This window comes from Chiroxiphia lanceolata, chromosome 1 (assembly GCF_009829145.1).
Source record: "Chiroxiphia lanceolata isolate bChiLan1 chromosome 1, bChiLan1.pri, whole genome shotgun sequence".
In the NCBI taxonomy this organism is placed as follows: Eukaryota; Metazoa; Chordata; class Aves; order Passeriformes; family Pipridae; genus Chiroxiphia; species Chiroxiphia lanceolata.
In genome coordinates this window covers 33,371,093-33,386,538 of record NC_045637.1, presented here as the reverse complement: position 1 = coordinate 33,386,538, position 15,446 = coordinate 33,371,093, and the positions used below count along the sequence as shown (strand labels likewise).

The following is a 15,446-nucleotide window of genomic DNA, read 5'->3' as shown; positions in this document are numbered from 1 at the left end:
TTGCCCATAACTAATTACAGCAGGTTTCTTCAGGGCTGTGCTAAAAATCAAGCTAATAGTCACACTTGCAATCCATTGCCTATTACTTGTTCATAGTGCAATTTCTCTGGTCTCCAAGACCACTTTTTGGTCACAGTATTTATTAAATACATCCTGCAAATTTTTGCAGTGTTGTACTTAGTTTTCTGCTATGTAGCTAATGTGCCACTAGTGTTCTGAGAGACTTTAATGGTTCCTGTGTTCAGATTCACAGACTCAGTTGATTCCCAGAGTTCTCATTTTCCATATTACCCACTAAGGACTGCCTTATACCAAACCACCTCCATATTCAGCCATAATCCAATTCTCAAACCCACATTTTATTAAATTCTTATGCTGAAATTCTAGGTGGTACAAACCCCAAGGTCATCCTTCCCTAAAGCAATAATCAGGTCATTAAGTAAATGCAGTTGGCCTGCCACAGAATGCAGGAGGGATTGTATTCCATTACTCTTATCCTAATAGCATAAATACAAAACCCAGTAATTTACCTCTAACAGAATGCAGGAGAGATGCATTTTATTACTGTTAATTTAAACGAGAAGTACACTCGCTGATCTCAAAGAACAAAGGATCTTTTCCTAGGCAGATCTATCCCCTCTGAGATTCTAGGTCTTCAAAGGCAAATATTAGTCTATGGAATGGGAAGGTCAGCACAAAGTGGAAGAAAGGAGTGTTTATGGAGCTAGTCGTGAAATCTTCAATAAAAACCTCCTAAATGAGCTTCTAAACTAAGCTTTTAAAGTGACAGTCATTATAATTGCAAAGAGACAAAAAGACTGTATTGTTTAGGTGCCAGATAAATACAACACTAAGAGCTTAACCTTCATATATGGAGGTTAATGTCAGGCTTAATTAATACCCCTGAAAGAGCAATGAAGAACATTCAAATTGAGTCCTTAAAGATATTAATAATAATGATCTAGGAAAAAGTGGAAAACGAAAGGTCAGAATTCTAAATAACGTCATCAAGGAGGGAAATCAAGAGTAGCAGAGAGAAGCTGTTCAGTGATTAGACATGCTGTCAGAGCCATTATCAGATATGTTCCTGAAAGGGTAACTATGATAGAGCTGTAAGATGAAATAAATTTATGTTATTCTGTTATTCCCCTTTCTTATTTTTCAAAAATTAAATGCTCTATTATATATGGAGCTATTAGACCTGTGCCAGCAGTCTGCAATTAAAGGTTATTCTAAGAGAGGTAAGAAGAGATGAAAGTTGCACTCTGAAAGGGCAGATGTACACAGACAGTGGGAGTTTTCCATTTGTAATGAGTACTTACAGGCTCTGTAAGATAACTACACAGGATGTCTGTTTTGAAACTTTGTGGCAGGATGATGTAAACTTCTTTCTTACTGTATCATGAAATTCTGTCTTCAGTCTTGCAAGTACTGACTCAGCTCTAATAATGACAAAGTGAAGGCAGAGGTCAGAGTATCTGATTCAATTGAAGACCAACGTCTTATTTATTTCCGAGTAACAGCTTCAGGATAACTTTAAATTGTTACCTAGGTCTAATTTTAGTAACTGAAAATGAACTTTTCCATGGCTTAAGACAAGGAGCATTTGCAAACATATACATCTATTCTTAGATAATTTTTGGTGTTGCAGGACTATTAAGATTTGCTAGAATTGTTATGCTTAAGGCTTGCCATAACTTCATTGTGTTCCAGTTTGGAGCAAAACCAAGTAGGGTTTGTCCCTGTTTGTCTTCTTTTTCATGTCTTCTGGCCAAGTACCTTATCTTAAAAATTAGTATGAGCCAGCAAGGGCAATACCCTGTTATCAGTAGCAAAATGTCTTTTTGTTGAACTTTTTCAATGTAGTCTGTTGAAACCTTAGATTCAAAGTAAGATTTCTAAATCTATCAGACTGTTCATGATGTGATCTGTGACACATCAGCAGATGTTTTGAGTGCAGAAGTGCAGGTGTGAGCTGAGTACAGTCCTCTCTGCAAAGCTCTGTAGAATTGTGGGTCAGAAGCAAGAGGTGATGCTTGTAACTGGGAAGTCCCAGGGACAGAATGATGGGAGACTATGAAGAGACAAGGGACAGAGATGCTGTGTCCTGACCTTGTTCTGTAGTGTCTAGTAAGGAACAGCAGTGTCAGCTGCTGAAGGCAGAGTCATGGTACTGTACTGATGAGTGCTATTATTAGTTGGTAAAATATCTTTGCACTTACGCAGTTTATACAAATGTAAAAATGTGCCTCTCCTTTGCATCACTGAAGGAAATTAAAATGGCCCCTTCTCCTAAATATCTACAGACTGATATCCTGACTAATCTTGAAATTCCTCATTTGATAATACTTATAGTTGGAAGGCAGCTCAATTTGTAGTGTTGTCTTTGCTGCTCCAATGAGCATCTCATTTGATTAGTCCCAGATGTCAAGAACAGAACACACACAAATGTAGGCAGATGTACAAGACAGAGCTCCTACTGAGCAAAACTTTCTGTTCCATTCAGTTGCAAACTCAATATCACAAGCTGAAGGCACCTGACGGGAAAGGATGCTGCTGATGTAAACTTTTTTCTATGAACTTCTCATCAAGCCTACCAATATATTTTCCACTTTCGTGGGCTTACTCCCTCAGAGAAATGAAAACCTCCATGATCTGACCCTCTGCTCTTGCCAGTGTGGCTATGAGTCAGCGGATTCTCTGGCTGATGCTGGGAGCTCTGTGCTACAAGGTAAGAACACTTTCATGCAAGATACAGCACAGCCTGCAGGCTACAGCACTTGGTAGCTCTCAGGTTGATCTGAAGAACCTAGACCAGCTCCAGCTGTCTATCTACCCAAATCTAGATCAAGACAACTCTTTCCCAAGAGCAGATGCTTCTGAAAATATATAGCTAATTGCCCAAGAAAGCTGATAGAGTGCTCCAGAAATCTTTAAAAAGCTGAACAATTACAGGTTTTTTCTGAGATTTTATAAAGGGAGAACTAAAGATACTGCCAGAGCACTTTGTCTGAAGACAATATCATACATTTAAATGCAGAAAGATAAGAACATGTAACAGCCTGATGAATTTCAGTGCCTATGGAAGCTAAAACTTTGAAAAGTAATGAGACTATACTGCTGTCTGTTATTTAAATGGTCTTGATCCTACGCGAGATCTGACCCTGGAACAAAAAGACTAAAGAAACACCATTGCTAATACAATCTTACCTGATTCCAGACTGAAACCTATATTAATCAATTTTACTGTAGTGGCTCTTAGGTAGGGCTCAACTAGACTTCCTCTGAGCAGCTATATTTCAGTGTGAACCTAATACATACTTTTTCTCTGCTGTATATAACAATAACAGTGTCATATCAATTATGTCAGAAGCTTTTTCATATATCATATCAATTGTTGCAGAACAACAAGGAGCAATTTGAAGGCTGTTCCATTACACCTTTGTTTTCTGCCTCAATTGTATGCCCATTTTATGCGGAATTCCTCACACTGCTGGCAATAATGAGCAATGAAATGGGTACACAGGAAAAAGCCACTTTTTAGTGGTAATTTAATACTGAGAGACCACTACATTTTTGTGAGATTGATACCAGTCCTTTCCTCCTAGAAATCAGAAACAACAGCATCTGGAGGACCCTGTTAAGACTGCATCATTAATTTAAGGAATATTTTACTATTCATTGCATCAGCAGCAGGTTCAAATGCCTCATATCCAGCCCATAAGGAAGGAATTTAAATCTTAAATATTAATCCATGTTTTTAGAAACATTTTGCCATTTATAAGGAAATATTTTTAAAGTTTAATAAGAGCTGGATTTTTATGTGCTTTTGTAGTACCATAGCTAAATAACATAAGCTGCCAAAATCTGTCATTTAACAGAGGATTGTTTATATTCTGAAATGCAGGTTAAAAATAGTATGTCAAGAACTGGTCATAGTTTAATTACCTGGAGTACACAAATTTTCCAGTTATTTCAGTCTAGAATACAGTTCCAGAAATATGCCTAGAAAATGGTAAAATTTCCTGGGAAAGAATCAGTCAGCAGTGGTTTTTTACTCTTCAGCATAGCCAGCCTAGCAGATTGCTACAGATCTTTCTTATAAACTCTGTGCTTCTGTTAATGTAAGATACATCTGTTCTATGATAATTTACCAGCATAGTACTATCTGCAAAGTCTTCTTTGTAGATAGTAGACTCAGAATAGGGAGTTTCTTTTTTTCTTCTTCTTTTTCTCATAGTTTTTCTTGCTCTTCCTGGTATTCCCTTGGCATTTTTATGCCTAATGTGTTCTGAAATCTAATCAATTGCAATAATTAAAACATATTCTATGTGGAATGATGCATAACTTTAATTACATAACAGTGTCTCAGACAAATAAAAGTTTTACATTCTTACATTTGAAGAAAGCAAACTACTGTACTTTGCTGTAATTTTTTTTCACCAAGAACAGACTCATGCTTATAGATGAAACAGATAAAACACTAAAAATTCCAGGCTTGATAGATTGGAATATAATGCTATTTTTTTATTAAAATAGCTGGCAGACTTCAGGCTTGTGTGTTATGAGCATGTGAATGAATGGCTGGAACAAACATATAGATGGTTGTTTTCAATAAAACACCCTGGGTGGCAACTCTGAACAGGAAAGTTTTGTGTTCAAGACCTATAAAATGCATGTAGTTTTAGCGATGTCACGTTCACTGACTCACCTCTTTTCTAGGATCTTTTGTATGCTGGTGAACGTTTAAGCATAAAGTAAATTCCTCATGACAGAGTGAAATGCCAGTGTTTCCTAATTAAAATCAGTTTGATGACAATTGGGCAGATACGTTCTTACAGTTTTCTTTTTTTAATGAACAATGCATGTCAAGTTATTGGGTCCTGGTATTATACAGCTTTTTCCAATGCTGTTATTTACATTCTGATGCCAGCCCCAGTGGGGCTCCATCAGCTTGACAGAAACTGCAAGCTCAACAATTCAGACCTCTGTCTTGTTCATTTGTTCTTTGAATTCTGAAAAGATAATTACGTTATTGAGTATTTTAGAGAATTCAAGCCTACATTAGCTATTTCACAGTGATTTCGGTGACGTGGATAACCTAGTATACTATTTACTAGTATATTATTTAAGCTTGTAGTTTTATTCCAGTGAAATCTGATACGGGCACCTTTCACAGTTTGAAAGGTAGTTATTGCTCTCTTATATTGTTGCCCTTTGTCTGTTTCTGTCCTAGCTACAGGACATCACAAATTTTGTTAATTAGCCCTGCCCAAGTATGCAGTTTTATTGCCCTCATTCTTTACTAAGATCGTCTTCTTTTGCTGATATGGGTAGCAGAAATTTTAAAGGGATGTATAGCCATCCTAAATGGGATAGATTAACCTAAGGATGTTTCTTGAATGGTCTATATGAAGAATGAAGACAGGTGGTCCACAACTCACTTGGCAGGAGAAATTAACAGATCTTATTTCTCCAATAAATATGGTTTGAAAAAAAAAAGAGAGAGAGAATCAGCACTGGTAGGGAGAAATACAAATAAATGTGTTTGGAATAATTCAGAATATTAAAGGTGATACCTGTTCTGTACAATTAGTAGCTGGAAAAGGCCAAAGTTAGCATATAAGTACAAGATGATGCCAAACACAGACCGTCACACCATGACCAATTTCAGTTTGTGCTTAAAGAGCTGAATTTTTTATTAGTAACCCATAGATAAAACAAGTTTACTGATATTTTTCTCAAAGCTACAGTGGGGTGACCTTTCCATCCCTGTACCCATTAGCACCACTGTGACCAATTTCTCTGCATACACCCTTCATACTTGCATTCTGCTTAGCTGCATTTCAGTCTTCTTCAGTGTTCCAGCAATTTTGTCAGACTTAGTGTGTTCTTGGAACATCACCAAGTGGATTTAACAGTACCATTTCTGAGAAATGAGAGTAAATGTTTTTATGAATGAGCTTCAACTGAGCTTTAAAGTAAGGAAAGAGGTCAACAAAACCTCTACCTTGGACTTCCAGAGGGCAGACTTTGGCCTGTTCAGAACACTAGTTCAGAGAGTTCAGAAACATTCTTAATAACAATGGGGTCCAGGAAGGCTGGACATACTTTTAGAAGGAAATCTTAAAGGCATAGGGGCAAGCCTTCCCTATGTGTCAAAAGACAAGCTGGCAGGGAAGAAGACCACCCTGGCTGAACAGGGAGATTTCATAGGAAGTCAGGAAACAAAGAGAGTATAACATCTTTGGAAGAAGAAGCAGGCAAGTCAGAAAGAGTACAAAGATGTCATTAGGCCATGTAGAGATAAAATTAGAAAGGAGAAGGCTCAGCTAGAACTCAGTCTGGCCATTGCTGTGAAAGATAATGAAAAGTGTTTTTATAAATACATGAACAACAGAAAGAGGGATATGGAACATCTCCATCCTTTATTGGATGCCGGAGGGAACATTGTCACCAAGGATGAGGAAAAGGTTGATGTACTTAATGTCTTCTTTGCCTCAGTCTTCAATAGAAAGACCATTTATCCTCAGGGCAACTGGCCCCCTGAGCTGGTAGACAGGGACAGGGAAAAGAATAAACCCTCTGCAATCCAGGAGGAATCAGTGACCTGCTGAGTCATTCACAAGTCTATAGGGCCAGATGGAATGCACCTGAGAACACTGAGAGAACTGGCAGAAGAATTTGCCAAGCCACTCTCCATCATTTATCATCAGTCCTGGTTAACCGGGGAGGTCACAGATGGCTGGAAGTTGTCCAGTGTGACACCCATTTACAAGAAGGGTCAGAAGGATGATCCAGGGAAATACAGGCCTGTGAGCCTGACCTCAGTGCCAGGAATGTTGTGGAACAGATCATCTTGAGTGTGATCACATGGCATGTACAGGACAACCAGGGGATCAGGCCCAGCCAGTAGAGGTTTAGGGAAGGCAAGTCCTGTTTGACCAACCTGATCTCCTTTTATGACCAGGTGACCTGGCTAGTGGATGAGAGAAAAGCTGTGGATGTTGTCTGGACTTCAATAAAACCTTTGATACTGCCTCCCACAGCATTCTCCCGGAGAAGGTGGCAGCCCGTGGCTTGGATAGGTTTACTCTTTGCTGGGTTAAGAACTAGTTGGATGTCCAGGCCTGGGTAGTGGTGGTGAAGGATACTACATCCAGCTGGCATCCTGTCACTAGTGGGATTTCCCAAGGCTCAGTATTGAGGCCAGTCCTGTTTAATGTCTTCAACAATGATCTGGATGTAGGGATCGAGTGCTCCCTGAGTAAGTTTGCAGTCAACACTATGTTGGATGGGAGTGTTGATCTGCTGGAGGGTAGAAAGGCTCTGCAGAGGGATCTGGACAGGTTGGATTGATGGGCTGAAGCCAACTGTATGAGGTTCAACAAGGCCAAGTGCCAGGTCCTACACTTGGGCCAGAATCTCATGTAGTGCTACAGGCTTGGGGAACAGTGGCTGGAAAGTGGCCAAGTGGAAAAGGACATGGGAGTGCTGCTTAGCAGCCATTTGAGCACAAGCCAGTAATGTGTCCAGGTCTTCAAAAGGCCAGTGGTATCATGAATTGGATCAGAAATAGTGTGGCCAGAAGGACAAGGGCAGTGATTTTCCCCCTGTACTCGGCACTGGTGAGGCCACACCTCAATTGCTGTGTCTTGTTCTGGGCCCCTCAGTACAAGAAAGATGTTGAGGTGCTGGAGTGTGTCCAGAGAAGGGCAACAGAGCTGCTGGTGGGACTGGAGCACAAGTGCTACGAGGAGTGGCTGAGGGAGCTGGAATTTTTCAACCTGGAGTAAAGGAGACTCAGAGGAGACCTCATCACTCTCTACATCTACTCATCACTCTCTTTCAGCTACCTAAAAGGAGTTTGCAGCAAGGTGAGGGTTGGCCTCTTTTCCCAGGCAACCAGTGACAGGACAAGAGGAAATGGCCTCAAGCTGTGCCAGGGGAGGTTCAGCTTGGACATCAGGAAGAATTTCTTCACTGAAAGGGTTGTCAGGCATTGGAACAGGCTGCCTAGGGAATCACCATCCCTTGATGTGTTTAAGAAATGACTAGCATGGCACTTAGTGGCATGGTGGTGTTTGGTCAAAGGTTGGACTTGATGATCTTGGAGATATTTTCTGACCTTTATGTTTCTAGGATTCTGTGATTCTATGAAAATAAGTAACAAAATTTATCAGAAAACCCATATCCTTAGGCAAATCAAAACATCATTTCTAGGAAGCAATTTTGTACTTATGCATTTTAATAATGATGAGAAACTGAGTTCTCCTTCATACTACTTTCTTTTTAACATCTTACTCTCAACCTAATTCAGGGCCAATGCCTTCAATTCTTGTAGCATCTGAAATTTTTTTAGATATGACAATTAGGCAGGACTAGTCTCCTGAACAATGATTCTTGTTTATTCTTCTTAACTTTGACTTTCAGCTCGTAAATTTATGCTTGTCTAGAAAGGTGTGCACTATGTAGTACTAAATTAACAGCTTAAACACAGTCATTCCCAATCAATTCTCTGCACTGTGTAAAGTTTTACATAATGACAATTAATGCAGAAAATTAATAATGTTCATCACATTAGCAGGAACTATATATTCATTTGGTAACATGCAATAATAAATATCACCTCCTACTGTAATTTTAAAATGGTAAGACCAGTCATGGCTTGCTTTCTGAATTGAATTGGTTTACTGCAGGCAGTAAAGCAATCAGGTTTTGACCATGTTTAAGATGATTCTAATGTTTTCTCTCTGTGCAAAATTCAAAACAATAAAAAAATTAATAAATGTAGCAGCCAAAGCAGCTTCCACCATTCTGTGTTTATTTGACACATGCACATTTAAAAGGATTTAAGCAAGCCCTGACAAGTACATTTCTATCAGTCTAACCAAAATATTGTTTATTTTGTTTTACAGATTTTGGCCATTGTATCCATTCTGTTCATCGTACTGTCCACTATTGCTTTGTCTCTTAACACATTGCCAGAGCTGCAAGAAATAGATGAATTTGGGCAGCCAAATGACAACCCTCAGCTAGCGCACGTTGAAGCTGTGTGTATTGCTTGGTTTACCATGGAGTACCTTTTGCGTTTTCTGTCCTCACCAAATAAGTGGAAGTTCTTCAAAGGCCCATTAAATGTCATTGACTTACTGGCTATCTTGCCATATTATGTCACCATTTTCCTCACGGAGTCCAATAAAAGTGTCCTGCAGTTCCAAAACGTCAGACGTGTGGTTCAGATATTTCGTATTATGAGGATCCTAAGGATTCTTAAGCTTGCCAGACATTCAACAGGCCTTCAGTCTTTAGGTTTTACACTCAGGCGGAGTTACAATGAATTAGGCTTGTTGATATTATTTTTAGCCATGGGAATAATGATATTTTCGAGTCTTGTATTCTTTGCTGAAAAGGATGAGGATGCTACAAAATTTACAAGTATCCCTGCATCATTCTGGTGGGCAACAATCACTATGACTACTGTAGGATATGGTGACATTTATCCTAAGACCTTATTAGGTAAAATAGTTGGAGGACTTTGCTGTATCGCTGGAGTGCTGGTCATAGCCCTGCCCATACCAATTATTGTGAACAATTTCTCAGAGTTTTATAAGGAGCAGAAAAGACAGGAGAAGGCAATTAAGAGGAGAGAAGCACTTGAGCGAGCTAAAAGAAATGGCAGTATTGTCTCCATGAATCTTAAAGATGCCTTTGCTCGCAGTATGGAAATGATAGATGTAGCAGTAGATTCAGGTAAGCTTGGAGAAGCAGTCAGTCCAAAGGAGACATCTGATGACAACCACCTCTCCCCAAGCCGGTGGAAATGGGCCAGAAGGACAATGTCTGAAACAAGCTCAAACAAGTCGTATGAGAACAAGTACCAAGAAATTAGTCAACAAGACTCTCATGAGCAATTAAACAATGCTGCAGCATCCTCCAGCCCTCAGCACCTCAGTGCCCAAAAACTGGAGATGTTGTATAATGAAATTACTAAAACTCAGTCTCAGCCTAACCTTAATGCTGGTTACCAAGACCAGTCTGCAAAGCCACCCATGTATGAAGAGGAAATAGAAATGGAAGAAGTTTCAGGTCAGAGAGATCCGTTACCAACTGGACCTACGGACATCGTAACGGACATGAGAAGCACATCCAGTATCGACAGTTTTGCTAGTTGTGCAACTGACTTCACAGAAACAGAGAGGTCTCCCCTCTCTCTGTTTCCTGGCTCTCACTTGCAAATGAGATTTCCAACTGATACTGTTAACCTGGAAGAAAACCAAAGAGCGAGGAGTTCTCAGTTTATACCATTTGCAAAAGACAGAGGATTTTCTCCAACTGATGTCACCTTTGACTATAATCCAATCAACAGAGCTGTTATCAGTGATGGCAGTGGGTCCCAAACTGTTTTACATGGTCATTTGCATTTTGACACTTCCATGGAAAGCCCCAAAAGTTCCCTGAAAGGTAGCAACCCATTAAAATCTAGATCCCTTAAAGTTAATTTTAAAGACAATAGAGGTGGTGCTCCACAAACTCCACCGAGCACCGCAAGGCCACTGCCAGTGATAGCAGGAGCAGACTTCACACAGGCCACCCCCCAGCACATCAGCACCATTCTCCTAGAAGAAAATTCCCCACAAGGTGAACGACCTGTACTTGGTGCTGATGCATCTGCACTTTGTCAGGGACCTGTTAAAAGATCATCCCCACTCTTTCCCAAGCAAAAGATTTTCACTTTCCCTTCAAAAGAGAGAAGGAGCTTCACTGAAATAGACACAGGAGAAGAAGAAGAGTTTATGGAGTTACATGGTATGAAACATGAAAAACAACAGGATATCAAGACAAATTGCTGTGGGGACAAACGCAGTGATGGCAACAATTTAACAGAGGAGCCACAGTTCAGCTCTTCACCCAAAAGCATGAGCCACAACTGTACTCAAGACATTTACCATGCTGTGGGTGAGGTAAAGCCAGACAGTAATCAAGAAGGTCACAAAATGGAAAACCATTTATTTGCCCCAGAAATTCATTCAAGTCCAGGAGAAACTGGTTATTGTCCCACACGTGAAACTAGCATGTGACTAGTTGCAGAAGCAATAAAAATACCTTTTCTTAAAACACTGTTAGTAATGCCTATGAACTAAAACATGGAAAGCCTCAACAAAAGTGCATAAAATGTTATTTTTGCATGGCATGAAGAGTTGTTTAGTTTAAATACTGTTTAATTTAAAAAAAAAAAAGACTGCTTTTTGTAACAAACTGAAAAAAACCGGAAAAAATTACTCAAGAATGGTGAATAAAATAAAGAGAGCTCTGTTAGGAGCCAGTGTTCTGCAACATCTGACATTTTTTATCCTTTCACTTATGATCGTAGACAGGTTTTGAACTCTTAATTTTTTTTTTCTTGATTATAATGAACTTTAGAATTTGCACATGAAAGGATGAAATGTCAATGCATGCATTCATAAAGATGTGAAACAAGGTGCTTTGAGCTTGCAAAATGCATATATTTGTAAATAGTTGGGGGTTGGGGGTACAGCTACTGTTAAAAAGGATTTATGGAAAAAGCATTTCCTGGGACACAGGTACTTCCTTCACAGCGTGCTGCCTGGAGGTTTTGTACAGACTTATGTTGCAAAATTGCAACTTCTACTTAAAGCATCTCACGTATCTTGCTTTCTGTTAAAAAGCTCATGAGTATATCTGTTAATTAATGACTACAGTATTTTAGTTTATCTGTGCTGTAAATCATGATAGTTTTTTTATTTGCATAACTTCAGTTATTGCATTTGTCAGTTTAATTAATGATCCTGAGGAAAAGCAAAGATTTAATGACCAGAACTCAAAGCATTGGATATTTTTATAGAAAACTACCAACATTTCATAACTGAAGAAAAAGTTCCGTTTTAAAATTTACACACCATAGTTATTTCTGTGGCAATAAATAGTGCCAAATGGCTATACAGATATAGACAAAAGGTTTCAATCTCTTAGAATATAATTTGGTATTAAAAAATATTTTCCACATTCACTTTTTTTTCATTTGATTTAACACTTTTTGCTTCTACATGGTCTTTGAGCTCTCTTTCCTTTTGTTTTACGTACAGTGCTCATACTTCAGTAATGGCAATGTTGTTGAAGCCATTGTGGTGTAAGGACATGAGACAAGTTTTGTAGGGGGAAGTCGTACCTTTTGTTGTCATGAATCATATAGCTGAAGAAAAACAGGCTTCAAGTCTTCAGGTCTTCCATACCCCAAAGCTTGTCTGTGGTTTTGAGTTCAGTGATTTGAACTGACAGAAGATATCACTTGACTCACCAACTTTGCCTCAACCCATCCTTCCATTGTTGTTCCAAATCGGAGTATAGGCTTTCTGCTATACTTAAATAAAGGGAAATGTCAATCATTCCATTGACAACTACCAAAGCATCTTTGGTTTCTCTGACTTCTCCAGCTTTTTAAAAGAAAGATGCTGAACCAAAGCCTTCATTACAAAGTACCCATCTAACCGCAATCTGAAAAAAAGCTATTTTTTATTTTATCCAGCATCCTTAGCTTCCTATCCTATAATATAAAAAAAACTTATCGATTGCTTTAATTCCCAAAATAATAAAAAGCTTATTCAATTCATGAATTCTAATGATAAGCAAACATATGCAGTTACACAGGCCCATCCTGCAAAATATTCCCCTTTTTTTTTCTTAGGAAGCCTTAAAAGCACTTTAGACCAACCAATGCATGATTTGGAACATCAGGCCTCTACTTACCATAGTGGATCTAGGTTAATTTTTACTCATCTGTCATTTTTTGTCACTTAAATAAGTAGCAACCAGGCACCTAAGGCATTTAATGTAAAGGAGCAATTATTTTTCTTGCAACATTGCCCTTTGATTGAAATGGCTGGACTGATGTCACAGACCTCACTCAAGACAGTCCCATGGAAAAGAGGCAAGTTTGAAGAGCCCTAAAATAAGGATCCTGGTGACTGGGCCTAACAATGAGCACAGCACTATCATTTGGTTAAAAAAAAAAAAAATTTTCTATATTTCTGTAAGTTTTCTAATGTCTGTAACAAGATAATATTGAAGTGTCTCTTCAGTCAATAACTGGGAATATAATGGGTTTTTTTCAAACAATATCTGGTCATTAATTCTCAAAATAATTTTTTTTCTTTAGTTGCAGTTCATTGCAACTTGTTGCTGCATTCAGTTTTGTGTATTTATATGGCATTCTGCATAACATTTTTCAATCATGTTGTGTCTCGCTGTCCCAAAATTTAGCTCTTGATATTTTATAGTCATTAATCTTCTATATTTATTTTTTAGTTCCTGGATATTTTCGGTGACCGAAACCAAATGCCAGTCAATTTTTATATGCCTGAAGTGTTGGTTTGTATTTTCTATGTGCAGTTTTATGAAATCACATGGGCCTGTTCAATCTGCCTTTACATCCTAGTGAACTATTGAAGTCCAAATTAAGACCAAATGGGACCTGGTTCCATACTCTGGATCCACAGAAAATTCTCTTTCAAGACAATGATGGTGTTCTGGCAAGATTGAGGTTTGTGTCCTTCTTCTCCCACGTGACCCTTACACTTTGGAAAAGCCCCCTTGGACCTGTGCCACTTGATGGAAAGGGAGGAGTCCAGCCATAGGGATCATATTACAGGAACAGATTTGATTCCTTAAGCTCTTCTGAGCTGAACTTTATGCAAAGTTTATTCTGCCCTATTAAAATCACTTAAAATTCGAAAGTGGTAAAATTAAGGCCTCAATCCTTGTGCAGATGAATTTCCCCTCAAACCAATGGGAGTCTGGTGGAAAAAGGGACCGACTGAAATATAAATGAGGATGGCAAAACTCTCTCCCTCTTGATGAAAATCAACAGGAGCTTTAACTATACAAATCAGATGAAAGACCAGGCCCTTATTGGCCGCTGTATTTTAAATGTTTTCAGAGAAGCACATTTATTTTGAAGCAAAAGAAATGCAATTCCCTTTATCAACAGATGATTTTTTTTTTTTTAAATCTTAGAAGCAAAATGATTGAGCTTTGGAAGTACTTTTGGTATAATTTCATTATATACTTTTGACTATGCTGAATACTATTTCCAGAAGCACAGTTTTAGACATATAGTTTTTCCAGTCTTGACTGCATGTACAGGATCCCATTTCTGGATACCTAGCTCGTGCATAACTCCTGATTAAAACATCTACTTGAGCAGTTGCAGGACTGGACTTAGATTTCAATCCAGTACAGCAGGTGTAAGAAGTGCAATCCAGGAACATTTCATTCATCATTAATTGATATGCAGCAAATTATGCAAAATTACGCAAGTATATTTTTCTGGTTTTCTAAAACTTTCAAGAAATTTCAGACATATTACCCATTCACCACAGTAAGGGGAGAATGTGTTTGAGTTCTGGAGTCAGTCTCCAATTTCAGCTGTGATTTCAAAACAACTTAAGGAGTCTTAGGAAGAAGTGACTCCCCTGTACACCTGAAAGGGGTCTGATTCCTCGTGTCACTGGAAAATAAAGAATGTTCAGGGAGATAGTTTTGCAATTAATCTATTTTTATATTTTTTATGAACTACAGAATCCTGAATCAAAGTTTTAATTCCTTTTCAATGATGAAACCAAATGCACATATTTAAAAAATGTTCACAGAGTAATTAGAAGAGTTTTTGAGTAATAGTCACATTAATTCAATTCTGGGTGGGATGGGGGCAGTAATATATCGCACAAACTGCAAAGGAAGTTCCTACAGGAAAACTGTTTACAGGGGAAGCATACAGTGTAATGTAAAGAATGTAACATGGTGTAGGAAGTTTTTGCACTACAGAATTTATATGAAATACACTTTTTTAAATGAAAACACAAAAGGCCTTTTAATGCTACATTGTATAGAACATAGGAGCCTCTGTGCTAATGCAGCAATCTAATGCACTGTGTCCTCACTTCACAATTGGTCTCAAAATTCAAACATTATTCATTTTAGAGAGGTGATATCTGATCTAATACTAGAGCAACTGACTTGAAGAGCTTTTTAGCACACTATTACATAACCCAAAGTCTGTATAGACAGTTGTATTTTTACCTATAACATTCATAAATCAAATTGACAATTGGATTCTGGAGTCATTTCCTAACAGGTAACACCTGGCAACATATTTGTATTCCTTGGAAAACAAATTCTTTTAAAAGCAGACCTCTTCCCCTACATGTTGACTGAGCTTCTGTTTCCTTCAAGGTTTACCTTCAAATTATTTAATTAACTCCTTCAACCTCATCTCTAAACCACAGTCCAGTACAAAACCAGTTGTCTTTTTGAAGCCCTATTGCAAATACATTCAGACTAGTAAAAATATCCAGGGCTTACCTGACTGGCTTTTTCATTCAAATAGCTTTTGAATCAGTTGGATAGAAAATAAATCTTAATATTTT

General features: G+C 38.3%; 1 protein-coding gene across 1 annotated transcript in view; it reads left to right on the top strand.

Annotated features, from left to right (window-relative positions):
• The window catches only part of KCNB2 (potassium voltage-gated channel subfamily B member 2), a 191,020-nt gene extending 175,574 nt beyond the window's left edge, over window positions 1–15,446 (top strand). Inside the window, 1 exon segment of the mRNA XM_032709126.1 lies at window positions 8,919–15,446. Within this exon segment, the coding sequence (XP_032565017.1) occupies window positions 8,919–11,081 (2,163 nt within the window). The 3' untranslated portion in view covers window positions 11,082–15,446.